The 23879-nt window shown below is 42.6% G+C and overlaps 2 protein-coding genes across 3 annotated transcripts; one reads left to right on the top strand and one right to left on the bottom strand.

Annotated features, from left to right (window-relative positions):
- The first annotated feature begins 533 nt into the window (after positions 1-533).
- PTPRCAP (protein tyrosine phosphatase receptor type C associated protein) lies at positions 534-10079 on the top strand. Its single transcript, XM_026665645.2, has 2 exons — positions 534-599; positions 9259-10079. Exons 1-2 carry the CDS (start codon positions 594-596, stop codon positions 9835-9837), a joined length of 585 nt encoding a protein of 194 aa, XP_026521430.2. The 5' UTR covers positions 534-593; the 3' UTR covers positions 9838-10079.
- Positions 6942-21925, bottom strand: RPS6KB2 (ribosomal protein S6 kinase B2). Of its 2 annotated transcripts, none has more exons than XM_026665644.2 (16): positions 21777-21925; positions 21515-21549; positions 19480-19603; positions 18843-18911; positions 18612-18759; positions 18397-18454; positions 16642-16742; positions 16422-16512; positions 16216-16306; positions 15598-15705; positions 13864-13926; positions 13381-13458; positions 12339-12446; positions 11393-11505; positions 10845-11048; positions 6942-10754 (listed from the first exon to the last, which is right to left on the bottom strand). In XM_026665644.2, exons 1-15 carry the CDS (start codon positions 21849-21851, stop codon positions 10883-10885), a joined length of 1428 nt encoding a protein of 475 aa, XP_026521429.1. In that variant the 5' UTR covers positions 21852-21925; the 3' UTR covers positions 6942-10754; positions 10845-10882. The 2 variants fall into 2 exon arrangements, with proteins under 2 accessions (XP_026521429.1, XP_087806594.1); XM_087950468.1 differs by having other exon boundaries at positions 7087-10754; positions 21742-21895.
- Positions 21926-23879: the final 1954 nt, after the last annotated feature.

The raw sequence follows: 23879 nt of genomic DNA on the forward strand, positions 1-23879 counted from the left end.
TCTTCTTGGTGTCTTCCTTATATCTTCTCTATTCCTGGACAATTTCCAGAGCCATGTCCTGCTCCGATGTTATTTCTGTTAGTCTTCAGGAAAGATCCTCTTTGTCTTCATTACTTTCAATTATGACCTTAAGCTGGCCTTCATTGTTTCAACCTTTTTTCCAGGAGAAAATTTATATATAAGTACCATCTCCCCTCGTGCACAGTGTAAGAACATTTCCAGCCATCATGTGAAATTCAGCACATCTGAAAGGTGGCAGGTTGGGAGAAATCTTCTCCCCTTCTTCTCTCTCCCTTTCCCCCAATTAAGGCACATCTGAATTTTGTTTTATTTTATTTTGGAAGACTTCACGAAGGAAAATAGGATGTTCTGCTGCTCCCCCAATACGTTTTGGGTAGTTTAGATGGACAAGCTAGACAGATCAGTCTGCGATATGGTGCTGAGCAAAAATGTACAGCAAAACCCCATCTCAGGGTGAGGAAGACAGACAGGAAGCCCTCCCTAACCCCGTGCTTTGAAGAGTTTTGTTTTCTCTCTCCTTCTCTCTTCAAGACTCAGCGCAGCTCAGCAGAGAGACAACTGCATCGCTTTGGATGATGGTAAGGGAACCAACGATCCAATGGGGCAGGAAAAGAGAATGAATATGGAACTGGTGCATAGCTTAGTCTAGCAGAGGGATGTATTAATAGCCCAGATTTTAAAATAAAACTATTGTTTAAAATTACAATGTAACTGGAATCATTGGGCCAGAAATGGTGATTGGTTAAGGTGCCGACTGCCGAGTTCTCCGTACTTTCCCAGGACAATCCGTTCCCAACTTAGTTCATTTGCTTCCCAATAGCAAGTCCCAGATTTCTCTGGTTAAGAAAAGCCACAGTGTGGAACATGGTGTAGAAGAGTAGCTTTTTGCACAAGTTAGTTTTTAACATCTTGCATGGGTGGGGTGGAGAGAGGAAATGCTTGTCCCTGTCTAGCGTGATGAAAAGCCATAAACACCACATTTTCTACATTCCTGCTTTTGAAATACACAGAAGCCACCTACATTCCATCCCTTTTCCTTTGGGGTGGTTAACTCAGACATTGTTGCTTCGGAATGGTTCCTGTCCCACTGCTTAAATAAGTCCATTGCAGACCATTTGTAAACCACTGAAAATAGACGTTTTGTTCTTCAGAGTAAAAAGGCGATTTTGTTTCTGTACCAAGTAACTAAGACTGCATGCATTAAGAAGACGGGTTAAATTTTTCTTGTTACATGGCTCTTCGTGAGCTACGTTGTGTAGCTAGGTTTTTCTGGGTAAGCCATGTCCACTTATTAAAAGAACAAGAGAACTGTTCTTTTACAACCATGATTTTCACCCTACTCTGTGTTTAGAAAATGTTGGGTCCTGTCGTTCATTTGTTGCCTTGTCCATTATCTAGAAATGCACAGGTAATTTGGAGCATGCATGTTTTGTGAATTTCATCTCCAATCAATATAACTAGCATGTGAAGTTGAAGCTCATCTAGATCAAGAGTTGCCATTTGCTTCTCCTGTAGTAGTTTCTTCTCTTGACTAGGTTTTATAAAAGTGAGAAGGGAACTATATGGGAAACTGATTACAAATACGAGTCATTTTATATCTCTGCTCCTTGAATTTCAAGATATTTCTTTCAAAGAAGAGTTTTAAGATTGCATCCTAAGGGATTAACTGGTACAGATAGTCCTTGACTTATGACCACAATTGAGCTGAAAATTTATGTTGCTAAGTGAGAAATTTGTTAAGTGAAATTTGTTATCCCATTTTATGACTTTTCCCCCCATGTTTGTTAAGTGAATTGCTTCAGTTGTTAAATTATTAACACAGTTGCTAAGTGGATTCGGCTTCCCATTGACTTTGTTGTCAGCAGGTCACAAAAGAGGCTTACATGACCAGGACACTGCAACCATTATAAATAGGAACCACTTGTCAAGCATCCAAATGTAGATCAAAATTTTCAAAATTCAAAATTTTCTGTTGACTAGGTTTTATAATTCATTTTTTTTTTACTACCGGTTCTGTGGGCATGGCTTGGTGGGCGTGGCATGGCTTGGTGGGCATGGCTTGGTGGGCGTGGCAGGGGAAGGATATTGTAAAAACCCCATTCCCTCCCCACCCCACTAACCTGCTTTCCAGCTCCGTTCTCCTGTGCAGGGCAACCAAAGAAGACCCAGCCAATCAACTGGGACTCGGGAGGCAGAGAATAGATGGGGGTGGGGCCAGTCAGAGGTGGTATTTGCCGGTTCTCCGAACTACTCAAAATTTCTGCTACCGGTTCTCCAGAACTGGTCAGAACCTGCTGAATACTACCTCTGGATCACGTGACTATGGGGTTGCCGCCACAGTCATGTGAAAAATGGTCATAAGTCACTTTTTTCAGGGCCATTGTAACTTCAGTCACAAAATGAATGGTTGTAAGTCAAGTACTACCTGTACTGGCAGCCATGCTCTGTGTCAGAACAATACTCTCTGCTCAGTTAATAATTATTCTAAATACTGCATGATTATGGTGAAGGCTGATATTGAAGACTGACTTTTGATACTATACATGCAAATATCCGTCAGATATTTTAATTTCTTAAGTGTGTTAAGGTAGAAGTTTGTGTAACCTGATTTTTTGTGCAAATTGGAAACTTATTAAAATGGCTACACAAGCTGGAGGATTTTTCACACACCCATACCCATATCCTTCCCCTCCTTATCATCCTTTCATCAATGAACTGCCATCATCATCATATAATGAAGGGGAAAGTTGCTTAAGTATGTTGGGAAATATGGCCACAAAACCATGCCAACATTCCTGGGGACTAATTAAGATCAGATGTTCATTGGTAAGATTGAATATCCATCCTTTTCTTAAGGCCAAAAATTTAACAATGAATGGGAGATTTAAGACTGTCTCCTTATACTACTCAGGTCATGTTGCTCCCACAGTCAGACCTTGAAACAAAACTGTATAGAGGACAGGAGCACTTTTGCTGAACCAAGACTATTGAGAGACTAAATACATAGCAACACACTGGACTCTAATAACTAGAAAGTCAAGGGGTCAATTTACCTTCCCAACTTTCATCATCAATCAAGGTGTTAAGATTGCCATAAGGCCCAGCAGCCAAGCTGATAAGTCTTATAAGTACTACATTCTAGCATATTTGGAAAGTATCTGGATGGGTGAGAAGGAGAGATTAATTGTGTCCATCAATCATTATATTACTGCAACCCAAACTACATGCAAAGGAAACTGATGAGTTGCAAACTGTTTCTGATGCAGAGGGTCTGCTCAAGGTGGAGATAAGGTGGGCAATGGCCTTAGCTTCATAGATGAAGGCTCACCTATCCAAAGTATGCTTATCTTTTGAACTGATCAAACTACTTCATACTAATCTAGACAAAGGGATGCGGTGGCTCAGTGGCTAAGACGCTGAGCTTGTCAGTCAGAAAGGTCAGCAGTTCGGCAGTTCAAATCCCTACACCACGTAATGGAGTGAGCTCCTGTTACTTGTCCCAGCTTCTGCCAACCTAGCAGTTCAAAAGCATGTAAAAATGCAAGTAAAAAAATAGGGACCACTTTGGTGGGAAGGTAACAGCATTCCATGCACCTTTGGCATTTAGGTCATACCGGCCACATGACCATGGAGACGTCTTCGGACAGCGCTGGCTCTTCAGCTTTGTAACGGACATGAGCACCACCCCCTAGAGCCAGAAACGATTAGCATGTATGTAGGCTTGACATGGGACTCGTGTCAGAGGCACCTGTGGTGGCCTAGTGCTAAGGCGGGACTTCACTGAGACTCACTCTCTTCCTCACTCTCATTATAATCTCCTTCCTTCCTTCTTCCTTCCCCTTTTCCTTATTTTTCCTTCCTTGCTCTCTTCCCATCTTCCCTTCTTTTTCTTTTTCTTTGTCTTTCCTCTTTCTCCTTTCCTGTCCCCCCTTGCATTCTCAAATGCAAAAGGGGAAACATTTCTCCTTTTGTTTTCAGTTTGTTTTGATAATTCTCTGCCAATGAAAATGGAGCCCGAGGGAGCACACGCTCCATTTTTGCTAGCGGAGGCACGGCGGGCTGGTCCTTTGCTGTTTCCAGGCTAGCCCTGTGGGCCAGATCTAAGCACCCCATGGGCTGGATCTGGCCCACGGGCCTTGAGTTTGACACCCATGAGCTAGATATCAAACTGAATTGCTAATACAGAGATTAAGCCACAATAGTAACAATTTGTCCTGAAGGTCCACTATACAAAATACTACATATTTCCTAATTAGAAAGCCAATTTGGTGTAGTGATTAAGGCATCAGGCTAGAAACTGAAAGATTGGGAATTCTAGTTCTACTTTTGGCATAAAGCCAGTTGGCTGACCTTGGGCCACCCATTCCCTCTCAGAAAGCGGGCAATGAACTCAAAAGTCAGCTTTGCCAAGGAGTGTTAATTTTATATCAAAGGCTGAGGAGCTTAGAACATTTGGAATGTGTGTGCCAAACTTACATGAATAATTTGAGAATCTGTAACACAGCAAGTTGTTCAAATTATATTGTAATTTGATAAAAGTATGTTGAGCAGCGGCTTGTTAGATCATGGTTTATTATGGATTACTTAGGTTTTTTTTCAGGTTAGTGGCCCTTTTGAAATTTTGAGCATGAGAAATGAGTGCTGCATACAAATGATGGCACAATTCAAACATCAAACTGGTGAGGCTAATAGGGTCACAAAAGTGGAAGGGATTACTCACAGTATTTATGAAGGGATTAAAGTCCACCCTGCTTCCCAATGCAGGAATCAAATTACAGCATCCCCTAAAAATGGCTAAGCCAGCATTTCTCAATCTTAGCAATGCTAAGATGCGTGGGCTTCAACGTGTCTTAATGTTGCCAAGGTTGAGAAACACTGATCTGATATATCCTTGGACAATCCAAGCAAATGTGAGTTCACTCCTTCTGTGGTTGTTTGGTTCTTATCATTGCTTAGTTGTTTTTATAAGTCTTTCTTAACATTTCACTAAAACCTGCCTTCCTGCAAAAGCTCAACCATTTGCTTTTGGAAAGCATTGTGCACAACTACACCTCAGGAGTGGGAGGCAATTGTGGACATCAACAAACTGCCTTTATTTCTCCTGCTGCTTATTTCAATACAGATTAATTCCAAGTTAGCATTTTTGGTTTTCTGTGCAGACATGGGCATTTTAACCTAAAAGGCAAGTCAGCCTCATTTTTTGTTCCCTTTGAATACATTCTATCCCATAATTGCCGAAATCCAGTCAAAAGACACCACTGCCCCTCAATTACATCTAGCAAATCACATTTGCCTTCCTTTAATATGAATTAAACATTTTCTTTTCAGTACTCTGTGCACTGACGCACACACCCCATTCAGGGAAGAGGGGGTAAATCTATTCCCCAAAGCACCTGAAGGCAGGAGAAACAGCAATGGATGGAAACTAATCAAGGAGTGAACCCTAGAACTAAGGAGAACTTTCCTGACTGCGAAAACAATTTATCAGTGGAATGAGTTGCCTCCAGAAATTGTGGGTGCTCTAACACTGGAGATTCTTAAGAACAGATTGGACAACCATTTGTGTGAAATGGTATAGGATCTGGAGGTTAGACCAGATCTCCAAGGTCCTTTCTAACTCTGTTATTCCATTCATTAGCATATAGACAATGAATGCTGTGCCTTTTTATAAACCGATTTCTGATTTTCACTGGTGGGTTAATAGGCCCTTAAAGTTACTCTCTCAGTTAATCTTTTTCTGGGTTTCCTCCATCTTCCAGATTGGGTTTGATATTCTTTGCTCAAGCACACTTTTCCCAGTCTTCCTAAAATGCAAATAATTTCATGCCAACCATTTATCGTCTGCATAACATAAACCATATTCTCAGAAATCATGTTTTTCTGATACCATTTTTATTGTTGGTAATTCAAATGGCAGTATGTTTTCACTTCCTACTTCTCTTCTATGAATTGGAAGGAAAGATGACACAACCAGCAGTGCTCACAGATTTTTCACTTTTCTTCCATAGCTTCAAAGTCCAAGATAAATGAGCTGTTTTGATGGCATCAAGAGAGAATGCCTGAATGTCTGTGATAAGCCAACTGCTTTGTCACATCCATCTATTACACATCTGAGAAACAGTACTTTCTAAACCAGCAGATCTGGTACATATTATTGTGTATTCCTTTTAGCAGGGAGTCACAAATTATTACAATTGCCCTATTGATCCTTCTACAGGTGTATCCTTTCCTCTTTACATATCTCCAGTCTTTCATCTTAAGCACTTGTCTCTTCCCTACAAACTCAAAGCCTTTTTTTAAAATGAAAACCTGAAAATTATTTTTAATGGTGGAAAATTTCTTCACAAGATCCTTTCTGGCAATCGCTCTCATCCATTTGACTTCATTGCTTATCTCTCTTCCTTGTGGAACACTGCAACTTGTATCTACTCTTAAGTGGATTTCCTAGCTTTGGCTCAAGAAATCTTCATTCTTTTATCAGCTGATAAAAGTTCTTGCTCTGATCCTTCCCCCCCCCTAAAATACAGCTAGTGAGTCTACATTTGCAGCATACATTTACTTTGTGGTTTTCAGGTAGAACACAAATATCCCAGATATTGCAGATAAGGAAGGACTGCACAATCAACTCCATTCAATAGCTCTTCCATTCTTTGCACGATTCACTGGATTTAATGATCTCCCACACCTAAACTTTATCACAAAACTCTTGCTAACCATTTTATTTACTTGCTCGTTAAGCTCACTTTCTGAACATTTCCATTTTTTTCTACAGCTTCCTCCTTAAGAACCAATAGTTGTAGCACCTACAATAAACAGTGCTTCTCATTACCCCATCTCTTAGGTTGCTCCCTACTCAGCACTGTTTGTTTTTTTTTCCCTGGGCAGATAGGTATATGTCAAAATAAAGTTCAAGGCCACAATTACTCAACCTTTTCCTTATTTATTTTTTAAACTACCAAAGAATTCTCTTTAGAAATAACAGCCATGCAGATGACCACATGATTGTGACCTTTCTATTTAAAATGCAGATACTTTAAAAGAAAAGAAAAAAGGCTGGCAGAAGGGTTGAGGCCCAAAGGATTCCAGGTTTATTGAACAGTACTCCAGTTATCCTGAGTTCACAGCACCCACTAAACCATTAACCATATTTGCAATAGCCAATGAAAATGTTAACAGCTTAATACATTAAATCAGTTTAAACTCCTTCCAGATTATCTGTCCTGTTTAGGTGAGAAGAAAAGAGTTTGTCCATGTGTATGGCAGGTCTACAGGTTGTCTTCAACTTACAGCAGTTCATTTAGTGACAACAGCAATGAAAAAAGTGACGTATGACTGTTTTTCACACTTACAAGAGTGGTAGCATGTCCCATGGTCATGTGATCGAAATTCAGGCCCTTGGCAACTGGTTCGTAGTTATGATGGTTGCAGTGTCCTGGAGTCATGCAATCACTGCTTTTGACAAGCAAAGTCAATGGGGAAGCCAGATTTACTTAACAACCGGGTTACTAACTTAACCAGTGCAGTGATTCACTTAACTGTGGCAAGATAGATCGTAAAGTGGGGCAATTCACTTAGCAAATGTCTCACTTAGCAATGGAAATTTGGGACTCAATTGTGGCCGTAAGTTGAGGACTACCTGTATTTGCAAAAAGCCTCTTCCCTTCTTTTGAAGACATTTAAGTACCGAGAATCAGAATCAGCAATGCAGTTCCCTTTTAGTGTCTCATGTAGATGCTACAACTGGCTTGTCACACCCACTGCCCACGGGCTGCATGCATCCCCAAGGACTCCAAAACAAAGGAAGTTTGTCATTTAGATACATTAACCATATTATATATTTCATACATGGTCCAAGACAATTCCTCTTCATTCAATGCAGCCCAGGCAAGCCAAAAAGTTGGACACGCCTCTGCTGCAACAGACATAGTTCTGACCTTCTGAAACAAAAGTTGAGATTTCTGCTGATTTCCTGTTTTTCCAGGTAGAAAAACCCATTCACTTTGAGTACAAATGCTGAGAGTGTCAGCGTTTATTTTTAAAGTAACACACTGTTAGCAGACATTTGTAGTCACCAGAGAGCTGGAAGAAATAAAGCATTGGGGCAATATTAGCACAATTTGCAAGAGCAAACAGTAGCTGAAGATTGGCAGATGTGAGGCTTCAGAGATTCTTACCTCCTAATTCTTTCAATTACACAATCCATAATAAATTATCTAAAAATTGCAGAAAGACGTGTAAAAAATAATATGCATGTGCATTTCTTTCTAAAACCGTAAGGTTTTTCTGGCTACATAATCTCCTTTTTTAAGTGCAGAGTATATTTAGCCCTGAGTATTATGTGGATGGGTCTTTATTTTCAGAAATTGAACTTGTGCAAAGACAAAATCTTAATCTCTCTCTCTCTCTCATGCTGTTATATCAGGAAGCATGCACCTTATGAGTTATGAGACTGCAGCAGTGCTGCAAAGTGCCTAACATCACAACTACCCTACTATCTAACATAGACTGCAAAAGAGATTCTTTGTACTATTTGTACTATTTTTAAAATACAAGCCATCATAGGGCAGTAGTTAACTGGCTAGCAGGTAAAGTTTAAATAGCCCCTGAGCAATTGCAAGATACTTCCAGTCCATCTCTGTCCATGCTTCCCCTTACAAATTGTAGCGGAGGCCAATTATTGTGCAACTTTTTAAGGGCAGAATTCCAAGATTCCAGAGCTACAGAATTGCTTCGGGGGTTGAATACAGCAAATGACCCTTTCACACCCAAGGGCTGTGCTGATCTGAGATTTGTGCTAGTCCTTACGGGGAACTTATAGGCTCAGTAGATGCTATGGAGGAAACATTGCCGTGGCAGCTGTGCATTGTCTTCTCTGGGTTTACGGAGCAGCCCATTTCCCATTGGTGGGATCTCCTACCTTATCCTGCCTTCCATTTCTTGACTTTCCCCCTTTCCCTCTACCCAAAGTACCATGGCGCGTTGCCATGCTATCTCATGCTTTCCCGAGAGGCACTGCTGCTCCTCACAAATAATGGCTGGCTTTGGTTTCGTGGCATGAGAAGAAGGAGGGTGGGCTGGGAGGAGCTAGTTTGCCAGGCACCAATGGCCAGCTAGGAGGAGACAGAGTGAAGCACAGGGAAGCGTCTGTTGAAGATTTGAGGAGCAAGTCAGGCGGCTGCATGGAAGGGTCCAAAGAAGCTCGGATCGTGACTAATCCAGACTCTTTTCTTTTTACAGAAGCTCAGGCTCTCCCATATTCTCTTATTGTTGCTTCCTGGAAAAATCCAGGCAGAGAATCCAGACAGTGGCAGGGGAAACAATGGGGACGCCGCAGTGACAGTCCTCATCTGCCTGTTGTTTCTGCTGCTGCTGGTGCTATGTATAGCATGGCACTATTTGAACCGTGTAACAGAAGGAAGGTACCACCCTAGGCACCTGATGAGTAACCTGGTTCTTTGGTGGCAACAGTTCCGGAGGGAGACACTTTCTGAGGACCTGGCTGAGGACTACCAGGATGAGGAACAGAATGATGGAGAGCTTGAGGAAGAGCGACAACAGCATGTGGAGGATGGAGGAGAAGAAGAAGAAGAGGAGATGGAGGAGGAGGAGGAGAAAAAGCAGCTCCTTCAGGAGGAAGAAGAGAAGCTGACCAAGGAAGCCAATGAAGAGGCAGCATTGGAGGAGGCCTTGGAAGAAGGTGAAGTGTCAAAGGCAGCCCAGGGCAGCGCAGAAGTTCTACTGAGTCAGCTGCATTCCTTCTCTGGAACGGCATCCTGGGAAGACAGTGGCAAATCACTGAGCGACACTGCTCTCTAGAAATCCCAGGGAGGAAGGAAGGAGGGACTTGTCACAAACAAGCTTCTAATGCTGGGTACCATATCCACATATGAGAAACCCAAGACTGCTGTCACTCTGCTTTGTACACTGCTTCCATTGGGAGCAGCACTGTCTGTATGGTTGCATTTGCTTCTTCTAACCTGTTCCAAAAAGCTTGTTGTCAAACAAAAAAAGGCATATGCCCTGAAACAATAAAACAGAGAACCGATGGCTGTATCTCAGTAGTTGATTTTGTAATTGGGCTGGCAAAAACAAAAAACAAAACCCCCTACCTCTCTTTGCTTAGTATTTGCTTAGTATTTCTCTGTGCAACAATTCCTACAACCAACAATTTTTTTCTATGCGGCACAACACTCATTTCCTGAATATGAGCCAGGAATGACATCGTGCCATTTGCGAAGATTCATTTGTGGCTAAGGGCACCACTATTTCAGAGAAGGTCAACAGCAGTTCTGGGCGAGCACTTATCTTGCAACAACCACCACCGTGGGAGAGGTGGTCATTTTTGGCAAAGGGAGGCAGGTTGGAAAAAGAAGACAGGTAAAAAGAAGCTTCACCCTGAAGAAGCAGTCTGGTCCTTTCTTCCACTTCCTCAAGAGTTGCTTTGTTTCCTTGACAGGGTCCTGAGCTTTCAACTAGAGCAGCCACGATATGAGCCAGAGCGTGTGCTTTTTCCTCTGGGCTCTGCAAAATTTCAAGAGGCACTCAGACAAATGTTCCTAGGGCGATAATAAGGCAGACTTCTGCTGCTCGCAACTCCTTTGTGCTTCCCAAATTATTCTCTTCCCTCCAGGATTCATTGTAGATCGAACTAAAAGCACCATGGCTGAGTTAGTCCTGACGTCAAGGAAGCACCAACATCAGGTGTCCCTTTCTCGCTGGGAGAGAAGGTGGCCCTGTGAAGTGAAAGGGAAAATTGAGACTTCCAGTTAGGGCCCCATAGACACCATCTAGTCCACCCACTGCCACACACTCCAGTGCTCCACCTGATGATGAAAATCCAGAGGTCTCTTTGCTGCCCCAATTATCGTGCCCGCCCTCGGCCTTTCTTCTTTTTCGTGCCTGAAGGCGTTTTGATGGGCAGCGGAGCCGTGACTTCTAGTACAGGCCCAAGAGGGGTTGCTGACAGCTCCATTAACTCTACTGTTGTGCTTGGCTTGAAGGGCTCAAAGGGTGAGAACTTCAATGGGCTGCATAAAAACAAGGACAGGTTAGAGCTGGGTCATTTAAAGTCTTGCTTGGGGCTCTGGTATCTGGACAGAAGAGCAAACCGTACCCTTAGAGAAAGCATTCCCCTTGGGGAAGCAAGGACTCAGCAGGCACCACAGCCTTCCTGCAGCCAGCCCCTTGAGGAACATGCCCCGAAGAGCTAGACCAGGGATCCCCAAACCTGGCAACTTTAAGACTTGTGGACTTCAACTCCCAGCATTCTCCAGCCAGCGAATGCTGGAAGTTAAAGTCCACAAGTCTTAAAGTGCCATGTTTGGAGACCTCTGATCTAGGCTTTCTCCCAACTTTCTGTCTCCAGATTTACCTGACAGGTGTGCGGGGGCTGCTGTTGAGACGCCGTGGAGATCGCACCTTGGGTTGGAAGGAAAACCCTTCCTTGATACTTTCCAACACAGATGGAGCTACGTAGGTAAATCCCTAGGGGAAGAACACCCAGTCAGTGTTGCTATGGTCATAATTTCATTTCAGGAGCTGGGATTCAATTATGTTCTTTCTTTCTTTCGATCAACAAATGAGGAATTGGTGGCCTTGCCAAGGTTGCAAGCGACAGTTCTCAGCAACCCCTGCTAATGTGGTCAATAATGGTTGCTGAAAGTTGTTAGTTCAATCACCTGGAATGCCCTAAGTTCCCCATTTAATTTCTACATCAAAAGTTAGAATCAGCTGCTGGATTCAGCCTAGGTTCCCTTCAAGCCCCCCTTGCACGAAACGTATACTTTAAAATGCTTTTTATTTTTGATCTGCCTGTTTGCTAGGAGAGGATCCTCTTTAAGACTGCAGTTGGCCAGGGTGGCTAAGAAGAGTTAACTCCCAAGCCAGCTGTCTATGGAGATTCTCAGTCACCCAGGTCATAGTTGTTCTTTCAAAAGGCAACTGGACTTGCTTTGTTTTCCTTGAAGATGTTTCACTTCTCCTCCAAGAAGTTTCTTCAGTTCTGACCGAGTTGCCTTTTCAAAAAAAAAAAAAACCCAACACCTTTGGGATCACAAGCCAGCTCTTAAGAAAGCTTTTTTTTTCCAAGCAGCAAGTGGTTGCTATCTAAGACTTTTTTCAAAAAGTTGGGAGTCACCATTTAATTTTTGCACTGGTCTTTATCCTTAGCTGGCACGTGGTCCCCAAAGGTTAGTCATAGGGAAAGGAGGAACCTGGGATGAAGAAGGCTCTCCCCACTGCTTTGTTAATAGGGTTGTAAACAAGGTTTTGCTACCTCCTCTTCCTTCTCACTGTAGTTCCAGCTGGTTATTCCTTACCAGGAAAGCCTGATTGGCACTCTCGCTGAGAGATCCATCGTCAGGACTATCCACAGGTGTCTGGCGAGTGAAGCGGGTATCAAACTGGCTGACATCATCTTCTGATTGCTGTGGATGGAAAAAGATGTTCTGGATATCTCATCATGCTATTATCATATAGCTTTTTGGTTATGGGTGAATTCTAGCCCATGTTAACATCTACACAAATGAAGGCCTTTCTTTTTCCAGAAATTTTGTGGAGGTTTCTGAAAAAAGAAAAAAAAGCATTGTTAGCACATGATGTAAAGGAGCTGTATAACAGGGCTGTCAAAGTCTCGGCCCACAGACCAGATGCATCTTGTCCTGGCCACGCACACGCCTGATTTAGCGAAGTGGGGGGAAAAGTCCTAATATGTCACGTGATGACACCCCTGCTGTACAATAAGATGATATCATACAGTTGTACTTATCTAAGAGAGATAAATAGATTTTACACTGAGGGTAGAACTAAACAGGTTTAAAGTGTAATGAAAATTTGCACAACAGTGTAAAATAATCAAAGAAGCATGTGAAGTGGGCAGGTGTTAGCTTGTTTGGATTTTCTTTGCACAATAAATAAATATAGCCACTGCAGATTATTAGAAGGAAGCAACTCAGATTGAGTAGCTACTCTATTCCATTTCTGCAGCTTTGTCATGACTCCATCCCAAGATTATACTTCAGAAATCTGGCAACAAAAGCAATGAAACTCCGATTTTCACCAAGAAAATGGTGGAAAAGAGTTGAAAATTGTGAGATAAAACAATATTAGCTCCTGGTACAAAAGGACTAGGCTTAGCAATATATGAGAACTAGGCAAATGATGCTTATTTATACCAGAAAACCTCTTTATGTGAAATGAAAATCCAATAAAAGCCTCATCCAATTTAGCAGTCCTTAACCTTCTTTCATTATATATGCTACAAATCAAGACCAAGATTCTGAGAAGGCCTATTTATGGTCAGGGACAAGACCATAAAATAGAGAAAAGGCAGCAATAGGGACTGAAATGTGGTCACTTTACCAAAGATGGCCGAAATGGAGGGTCAACTCTTCTGGCCAACAAGTCATCCCAGTTAATGTGTCGGAAGAATGGGTGTTTCTAAAAGAGAAAATAAAGACTTTAATACTATCTAAAACACATGAAGAATCCTCAAACACATACTATAGTTCTCATATTCCAAATCTCAAATTTCTACAAAATTACAGACGTTCTACACTTAAAAAGGCACTGATATTCACTTCTAATATCAAAAAAATTCTCCATCTCCCCTCCCCCTGGTTTACAGCTGAAGAGAGCAATTACTTTAATTGTTTTAAGCATTGAATTATGGTTTAGAGAAAGAACAATGCAAGGTGCTGATGCCCTGCCTTCTTTCGAAAAGCCTGATGGGGCGATAGCACCTTTGCCAAAATCACCTTCAGATTTTAACTTGCTCGTCAAAAATTCCAAATTCTTGGACATATTAAGAGAAAACCTGTTCCCCTCTCCAGCAATCCACTTTACCTGAACATCTCCAGCATCACCTGGCCCACCTCCAATTCGTTGATTGGGGTTCCTTTTGAGAAACTAGGGAAGGAAAGAGCCATGTTTTGAGAAATGCTGCTTCGGATAATGCCAAAAGGACAAATCAGTCTTTGAGAACTCAAGAATTCACAGTTCAAATTTTTTCCACTAGGACAGCTTCACTGTAACCTCAATTTCATCCTGATTCAGGATATTATTCACCACAGAACTGGCTTAGCTGGATCTCTTTCCACACAGAGGTGCTCACCCAGCCCTGCCCTCACGGTAAAGGCCCCATTCCTATTCTGGCAAGAGATGCAAGTCATCGGCCCCACTGCATTCCACTGAGATGGGGCTCCACATCCTTCTTTGCAGCCCACCTTTGAGCACCATTCAGTACAGATAGTCCTCACTCAACAACTCTAAATGGGACTGTAAACTCCACACACTAAGTGGCACAGTCATAAAGTGAAATATCACAAGATTGCACCTCACTGAAGACATCCGTTCCAGCTGTGGTCCTGAAGCAAATAAGCTGCGGCTATTAAACACAACGCCACATGATTTCAACTTCTGACTTTCTCGTTGACTTTACTTGTGGGAAGCCAGCTGTGAAGGTCGCCAATGGGCAATCACAAGACCACAGGAGCTACGCCTGTTTTGAAAGCGTGTGCCAATTGCCAAGCGCTCAAATTGCGATCATGTGGCTACAGGGATGACTGCAACTTTGAGGACTGGTCATCAGTTTCTTTTTCTCAGCTCCATCCCAACTTCAAAGGGCCACTGAACAAGCAGTCGGTAAGTGAGGACTATTTGTAACCCAATGTGCTTTGCCACTGGCCTGCTACCTCTTTCCGTCCAGCCTGGGCCAAGTAGAGCAAGTAGGTGAATGTAAGTTGAGCAGGGCTACTCTAGTGCTGTAAATGGTTCCTTCTTCTGAGTATTGTTGATGAGAGACCAGGGCTTCCTCCCTTCTCTATTCTCAGCTCAGGGTAATAAAACAAATAGGCCACTAAAAGGCAAGAGCAGCTAACTATACTTTTATAGGAAAGAAGGAACCAGAAAGCCAGCTGTGCTTACTCCAAGTTCAGGAAAAGGTGACCAGTGCATTTTGGGCGTACTCACATTTAAGCAAAAGAATGGCAAATCATGCACTGAAAGATGTGATAGGAAGGAAGCTGCTCAGGTACACATGTATTCTGGAAAGCCCTTCTGAACTGCCACTCTGTGAAGGGTGGCATTTACCAGCCCTGTGTTAAGCTTCTCTTCCCTCTAAAATTCAATATGGCACCTAGTACAGATTGTGGATGTCAATCCAACAAACGTATTCCTAGGAATATATGAATGGAATGCCTTGAGCACAGTTTTATCAGTCAGTCCCTTAGCTTTCAATGACAAAAAAAATCATACCGATACTGTTAATCTGTGGCTTTATTAATGAAATCATCTTTACTAAATGTATTATGCTGCTCATTACTAAATAGCTTGCAGCGACCTTCTTGAACCTGATGCCTTCCAAATATGTTGGACTTTGATTCTTACCATCTGTGGTCAACATGGCCCCTAACTATGTTGGAAAAAGGAACACTGGGTTGGGAAGACTGCTTGACAACAACAGTAAAATACCTGGGAGAAGAAGCCAGTTATTAATTTTATAATAATTAATATAACCATAAGATTCAAAATTCCAATCAGTGTAGCCCAAGCTTATGTGATATATACATAGTTATATACCTTCCTGAGCAGATCCCGAGCATCTGAAGTCAAATAGGGTGGAAACATCAACTTGCCTTTCAGGATTTTGTCAATTGTCTTTTTGCGGTTTTCAGCAGTAAATGGAGGCTGCATTAACACAAAGGGCTTAAGATAAGTGATCCTACACACTCAAGGAACAGTAGAGTAGGCGGAGGTTGGGGGAGAAAGTAAGGGAAACAACAGACAGATGAAAAAAAACTGGTAGCAAATTCAAATTGAAATATAAGCACTGTCCCTTAAAAACAGAAAGTTCAGCCGGTGGGTTTTTGCCTGAGCCAAGTAAAAGAGATAGCAAGACAGCCAAGTATCACTTCAGTAGCCCTGTTAATGGTTTAGCTGGCAGATCTAATACTGCTTGTACTGATTATATTGCCTTTTGTCAGAAATTGTGTAGTGTGTTGATTAGGACAATAGGACATTCTTCCTACTATCCTTTGTCAACAGCCAGCTGACCTCAACGTGAGAATCTCTGCAATAGTTTATCTGTTATCCAGTGAGGACTGATTGGCAATTCTTCCTTCGCTCCCTTCCCACCACTGCATCCGCTGTCACTCCCCCCCACCGCCCGCCTCCAAAAGCAGCACAAGTCAGACTTGCCGATCCTGTGAGCATGTCATACATCAGGGTACCAAGGCTCCACCAGTCCACAGCTCGATTGTGGCCACTGCGCATCAATATTTCCGGGGCCCTGGAATTGAGGGCAGAGAAAGAAATTGGTGCATAATTATTGAACCAGTTAACCTCAAGCGAAAACAGATCCAGAAGAGGTATCCTAAAGGTGCTCATGAGCCTTCATCACCTACATGTATTCTATAGTGCCACAAAAGGTGTGGGTGACAGCACCATCATGGATGGATTCCTTGCAAAGCCCAAAATCCGTCAGTTTAATGTGCCCTGCGGAGGAAATTGGAAAGTCAAAGTCATATTACAGTCCTGGTTGGGATCACAGAGTAGTACAGATAACATTCAAATTATTATGCATCCTCCCACCCTTCCCTCCGTAAATAAGGATGCTTTCCCTACCTTGGCTGTTTAGCATTATGTTCTCTGGCTTAAGATCCCGGTAAATGATGCCATTAAAGTGGAGATGGCCAAGAGCCAGGGTGATCTCACTCAGATAGAAACTGGCAGAACAGAAAAGGGGCCTGATCAATAACGTAACCACAAGCAATCCATACAGCTCATTTATCTGTGAGGGGTTAATAACTCATAATGAAAGCTGTTGGGTGAGAGTCTGATTTCACCGAAATGATTCTAGGAGGGAAGGCCCATCTTCAACTTTAAGCCATTTATAGAATTGAGGAACTCAGCTGTCAGAAAAAGACCTTGGAGATGAAATTTGGCACTTTCTAGCTCAGATGAAAATATCTACTTTCCGCTTGGGGAAACAGGAAGGATCAAATGGCATCCGGTATTTTTAAACAACAGAGACTCGCAATCCTGAAATCTTATCTGAACACATTTTGCATAGTCAAGGAATTTTGCAGGAATTCAATATTTTAATATTATCTGCACTTAATTTCCTCCTCTCTTCCCACTTCTAGTTCCAATTAAAGGAGGAGGGCATTTACAGAAGAATCAGTAGGAGGACACAAACTGCCACATGCAATAGTGAGACTGGACAATCAAAGAAGGGAGGTGGACATTTGTCCATATATTTAAATACAGTGACCTTCTTTCATTAGTCAACTCTCCCCACCTTCCCCACTTGGCCCTTGGGCACTGCTTTGGGCATGTGTTTTACATATCTGAAAACAAGAGCTTGAACATTTCAAAATGCAGCAGAAATTATCTACATACATTTATTTGACATAACCTCCCCATCCATAGCCACTTAGAGCCAGGAAGAGCAAGGAAGAATTGAGTCTCATCAGCATACTAAGGATACCTTTCTGACAGATGGCCTCTCCTTATGGTTATGTATAAAATGTTGACTAACAAGACGACTCAGTTTTATGGGACCTATTTTGGAAGCAACACCCCACAATTTTGACTGGAACCATCCACTAGGTAGCAGCAAACCCATTAAGCTCTTAAGGACAAGAGGTGTAATAAGACCAGGGTGTTGCCATGAAGATCATCCACTAAAGCACCAATTTACATCCCATATCTGGACCTGAAGTTTGACTTCAAGGGATTCAGATAATCCACTTGTAGCTGACTTGCCAATGACACTCCACATCATTTTCCAAAAATGGAGACTGCATAAACATTGTCCAACACAGCTGGATCAACAGATAAGTCTTTTAAAGGGTGCATGATCACATTGCTATGGTGGATGGCCCTGCACACTCTTTTAGAAAAGCATTAACTACTCCCCACATCCAGCAGCATACACATCCCATTAGGCCAGGTGACTGAACTCTGCCTAAAAAGCACTAGAGCCACTTCTTCTGATTATAGGAGCTCACAGGAATTCAGAAAACATCGTTAGATATCATCATTGCTGTGTTCAACAGCACCCAGATCTAGCCAAATAAAATTGACTTTATCCATAAAGCATCCTGCAAAAAAAAACACCTCTGAAATGACCTATGCCTGTGTTCCCATCCTTAGCTAAGGGGAACTGAATCACTTTGAATAGGACCCCTTGCTAGGGCTCAGTGGATGTTTCAGAATGACTGAAAGGTACAGAGAGATTTACTCTACTCTCAAGATTTCCAGTTGCCTCTATTGTCACCTTACTTCTGGCCATAGTAAGAAAGAGGAGACAAAGCCTATGGTGAATGCCAATCTTCGTGGCTGTTCCAGTTCAGCTTAGGTAGCATTTTCACTAACCAGGCTGTGTCCTCCAGGAAGATGCCTTCCCGTTCCAGCTGCATGAAGAGTTCTCCTCCTATGAAGCAAAGCACAAAGAGATACCACCATCAGTCTTCTCCAGCAATGTCTGACCCAACCTCTAAAATCTACCACAGAACAAGAAGAATCAGGTCCCAGGTTTTTGGCCAAATCCACTGCAATTGTTTCCTTTCCATGGAGGTTTGTTTCCATACCACTGAGACATTCCAGGATGAGGTAGAGCTTGCCACCAGTCTGGAAGGCATAGATGAGGTCTACTATGAATGGGTGTTTGATGGCCTCCAGAATATTTCTCTCAGCCTTTGTGTGCGCTGTGTCCTTGGCATTACAGGCAATCTTGGCCTGCAGGAGATATTCAGAGAGAATTATGGTCTCACAAAGATATTTAACAAGGCACACAGAGCTGTAGATAGATAGATACTTACTTTCTTTAACACTTTCATGGCAAAGATTTTCCCAGAATTTGTGCCTTGTACCTTCCGCACTTGAAACACCTAAAACACAAACAGAAGCAGTAAGCAAAATCTTCAAGGGAGCAACACAGGAAAGAGTGAGGAAAGAGAACTATCTTCTCTTTTATGAAAATCAGATGCCAATAACCCAAACACTGGGTTTTCAAACTCCTTAACATTGTGCACTCAGCCTCTCTTTAAAAAAAAAAAAACAACACACCTGAGAACAAGCAAGACCATTTAAACAGTATGGGGCGAAGGCAATCCAGAGTATTATTTTCACACTCCTGATCAGAGAGCTTTAATACCAGTGCCTTCTGATTAATTACAGGCTTTTAAGAACATTTTCATCAGCTCTCCATTGATAATCAACATGCTTTCTCACAATGAGGTAGCTTACTTCTCCCAAGGAGACAAACCGGGCTAAACTGCACCATTTCAGACTCTGGATAGCCAGTCCCAAGATGAATGTTCCTCCATACAGAGACAAATACACTTATTTCCTAAGATTCTAGGCCAATAAAAGTACCTTGCTCTTCTACTAGAAAGGATTTTTTTTCCTCCCATTTGGTTGAGGGTTGAACATACTCACTCTTCAGGAATTGCTCACCTTGCCATAACCACCCTTTCCCAAAACACGCAGTAGCTCAAAACAGTGGGGTCCAATGTGTTCTGAGCCATTGTTGACGCTGCTTTCAGAGATTTCAATTTCCTCATAATAACCTGGCACAAAACTGTGGAGAGAAGAAAAGAGATTAATCTTATATCGCTCTGCCTCAAAATATATATATAACATACCAATGAAGGGCAAGGCAAAGGTGTGAGGTTTTCCAGGAATGAGGAAGGCCCAGTTTTTGAAAATCAAAAGAAGAGAAGATGAAGAGATTGCAGCACAACTGCACTGTGCCTTTTATGAAAGTTCAAATCTGAACCTTAGGATAAATTAAAATTCAAAGAAAGGAAAGTTTTCTATATCTGCCTATTCCTGCAGCTATTAGCAGACAGCCAAGGACCCCATAATATGATATGGAATGTGCATAGTACTGGGGAGATACTGACATGGAAAACAACTTTCCTTCAATTGGTTTAAATTAGGATCAAAGCCGAAAAGAAATAAAGGAAATTCATTATAGCAATGTGACACTCTCTAGAATACTCCAGATACCATTGTGCTAAAAGTGACATTCCCATGGGGAATTATAGTCATTAGTATGTATACCAATAGCATGATCTCTGTCAGTCACAAAGTGGCAAACTAACGCTGCTTGCTTTGTTCAATGTACAGGACTATAAATGAACAGATAAAATAATATTAGAATGTTAATTGAAGAAGTAATGGAAAAAAGCTACTAATTCAGAGGTCCACTACATTGATTAGAGGCACATTAAAGTGATGATTTTTCTTTAACACACAGTGCTTCGTATATGTTAAAGGGCATTGGAATCTACTCTACCCATTTCAACCCTCTACCACAGTTCAGTCCAGGAGCAACTTCAGAGAAAATATTTTAATTTTATTAATTTCACTATTAGATTCATATTCCACCTTTGCCTGTACAAGTGAAGGCAGGATATATAGTATTCCTGCTTCCCGTTTCCCCCACTGCAACTACCCCATGAAGTGTTTTGGGCCGAAAGGGCTATGGAGGAGTAGAACTCAATTCTCCCAGTTTCTTTAATCACTACACAAAACTGGCTTTCCAGGTGCTTAAGTGGAAACTGGATGCCTCAATTTGCACGAGTTTTTTTCATTAAGATTAAGCCACCTTTGCCTACATTCACCATTTTATAACACTGGTAGACATTCTTGCATCAGTGAGTAGACTGACTTTCCAAATGTTGCTTTTAGCACAGACCTTGATGAACTTTCAGTTCTCTACCCTACAACGTTGATGATGATTGGTTCAGATGCCAAAAGGACAAATGCACAATAAAGACAGCTTCTAGGAATAGCATTTTTTGAAACAGCTAGAAATCCACTGTAAATGCAAAAACACTTACACCATCACCATCATGGCTGTGATCCGAGTATCTCTCCACAGCCTCTGAACTAGATGACAGTTTTAGGAACTAAATGCTGAATTAGTGAGATCTCAGTCTCTGAGTCAACAAGGCAGTTACGCCACTTTGATTCATTCTGATAATTTTCAGTCAGGGAAGCAAAGGAATAGACTTTATCGCTGTCATCAGGGATCTAACAGGGGCAATTTGTAGTGAAACAAGGACATTTCATGTCCCCTTGAAATGTTTACATCTCCGCTCTCAAAAGGCTGACCTGTCACTTTGCTTATGCAGCACCTAGAAATCTCATCACATGTTAGGTTGACACAATTTGCATGCTGCAGTCTTTCCCCAGTGGATTCCCTCTGATCAAGGACAGGTCCCATTGTCTCCAGCCCTACAGTATTCTGTATGGGGATGATGGGAATTGTTGCCTTGCCCACAGAGTGAGCAAGTTAGAAGAAGCCATTTCAAAAGAATGGAAGACACCATACTGAGCCGGGGAGGGACCCTTTCTTGCCAACCTATTTTTCCAATAGTGTGTGAGTGCATCCATCACCTAAGAAACCCAGGAGAATTCCGCCCAATGGCAGACTGGGATGAGGCCAAGGAGCAAAACAACCTAGAGCTGGCAAAATACTTACTCCGAGCTACTGCTGCGAAAATCGGGGTCCACTTCCTAAAAGAAACAAGCGGGGTGGAGAGAGACACAGAGCAGATGATCACCACCAGCAGCAGCAGCAACGCAGGGGATAAACGAGGTCTCCCCACACCAACCCTGTCCCACTCGGGAGCAACCCCCACTGAAGTCACTAGGAACTCTGCGCGGGGCTCTTGCGCCCTTTTCCCCTTCTCCTCTGGCTGGACCCACCCCTTTTTCCTCTATCATCTTCCATCCCTCCTCACCAAGGCCCCCAGTTCAGGCTCCTCCCCGTCGCTCCCTTCCTCCGTTTCCAGGTCGATGTCGAAGACGCCGGCCATATCGGGGGCTCCCCAAGTGCCCCGTGGATTTCCGGGCCACGCCCCTTTGCCTTTCGTCACCGCCTTTACCCCGCCCAGCGATGCAACTACTGTCGTCGCCTCTCTCGGGCGGGACCGTCGTTTTGGCGCAGCGGGCGGGGGCCAGAACGCGGTGTACTTGGGCTCAAGGGCGACCTCTGGCGGTCCTGCCTGATAGGAGAGGAGGGCAGAAAAGCAAGGCTGACCTTGCGGCTAAAATGATGCTTCGGGTGGAGTCGCATAATTAACGTAGAACAGGTTGGCCGGGATGCGCCTTCGCTGCAAACGGAGAGACAGGGTTGTATATGCAAGAGTCGGTTGGTTCAGCCGGGTGGCTATAGGAATGGAATGAATTAATGAAATAATTTTGTGTGCGTGCTTGTCGTTGCCGACTATATGGGATTTCACACAATATTATAAAAAAATATTCATTAATTCATTCCATGGTTCAACCCAACCAACTGAACCAACCATGTGTGTGTGTGTGTGTCACCCCATATAGTTGGGAATGACTAGCAAAGTAAAATCCACAGGACTCCTTTACCTTTTATATATGTGTGTAATATTTTATTTTAGCTAGGAAATACTGGGCATGATCCATTGCTGTTTACAAATACTGAGCCGAAGAATGTGTTAAAGATGTTGGCTTTAATGGTGTCGTCGTTGCAGTCTTTACCATCAGGTCCTATCAAGGAGGGATGGACCTTGAGTCTTTTAGTTTGTTGTTTACAAAATTGTAAAAAAGCACGGGGAATTGGTGCTTAGAAGGTTTTCCTCTTGTTTAATGTGATAATTGGTGCATTCGGTCTTTATCTGGTGGCATAAATTTTTGTATCGGTTTTTTGAAATTGGCAACGTGACCAGATTTGTTTTTCCGCCAGAGTGATCTCTTTTTGGATTGAAGTTTCCTTATTGATATGGGTAATCTGCTTTTTGTTTTGTTTTGGGAGTTGTTGTTGGAACATATAGTTTGATGACCTTTTGACTTCAAGTAAAATATGTTGTAATGGTCTTCAACGGTATTGCATCCAGTGAATAGAGATTGCCAATCAAGGGATGTCTATAAGATCATAGTTGCCTTTTTTGAAGTTACAATAGGGATTACAGGGGAGGCTTTAAAATAATTCCAGCTTTACCTTCAAAAGCAAAGGGAAGACGGGAGCGCCTGAAGCCAAGTGTCTCCTCAGGGCTCCGGTTGCAGGGAGGAGCCTGACTGGCCGCACGTGGCTGCGCCAAACGCCGCGCAGCAAGGGAGAAGGGGCAGCAAGGGAGAAGGGAGAAGCACGGTGGAAGGTCTCCCGATATGAAGTGCCCCACCAACGCAGGCAGCACCATATCCGGGCATGCAACAAAAGTACTTACTAACGGCAAGCCACCCCCGCTCCCCCATTTTGCATGTTTAATATGGGGCTTAATTTGGGGAGGGGCTTAATTTGATTTTATGCCAATAAAACATGGTGGGGCTTCCTATTGGTGGAGGCCGTATTGTTGGAGAAACACTGGTAGTTGTTCCAGTCCCAGATTTGTAATAGCATTGTAGAAGGTTGTGTGTATGATTTCAGTTGTACAATCATTTAGGGTCCAGTCAATATGAGGTAGATTGAAATCACCAAGAAGGATAAAAGGGTATGGGCAGGATGCAGCCCATGTTAGTAATGTATTTAGCTTGTTTACATGTTCGATGTCATAATCAGGTGCTCTGTAACATAGTAAGAATCGAATTGTGATATTTGAGGATAGTTCACAGATGATGGTTTCAGGAAGGGTAAGCTCCTGGGTAACTTGGATATTTTTTTAGATGTAAGGATTTTTTATAGAATATAGCAACACCACCTCCTCGACGATTTTCACGATCTGATCGGTAAACATGATAGTCTCTTACTGTGGTAATGGAGTCGGGAGAGATGCATTGAGCCATGTTTCACAGACAAATATAATGTCGAAGGTTAGCCATATTTAGGAGGAAGAGAAATTCAGGTATTTTATTCACGAGGCTTCTTGCATTGAGTA

Source organism: Notechis scutatus, chromosome 1 (assembly GCF_049901735.1).
Source record: "Notechis scutatus isolate UNSWTSFEM ecotype Mainland chromosome 1, rNotScu1.2, whole genome shotgun sequence".
NCBI classification, from domain to species: Eukaryota; Metazoa; Chordata; class Lepidosauria; order Squamata; family Elapidae; genus Notechis; species Notechis scutatus.

Coding starts and splice junctions, on each gene's coding strand:
- RPS6KB2 (XM_026665644.2), bottom strand. CDS start 21,851: ATGGCCGGCGTCTTCGACATCGACCTGGAAACGGAGGAAGGGAGCGAC. Junction 13,927..15,597: donor CTCGGGATCTGCTCAGGAAG/GTATATAACTAT, acceptor TTCCTTCCCTAG/TTTCTCAAAAGGAACCCCAA. Junction 11,049..11,392: donor AGCCCCCGCACACCTGTCAG/GTAAATCTGGAG, acceptor GTTTTTATGCAG/CCCATTGAAGTTCTCACCCT.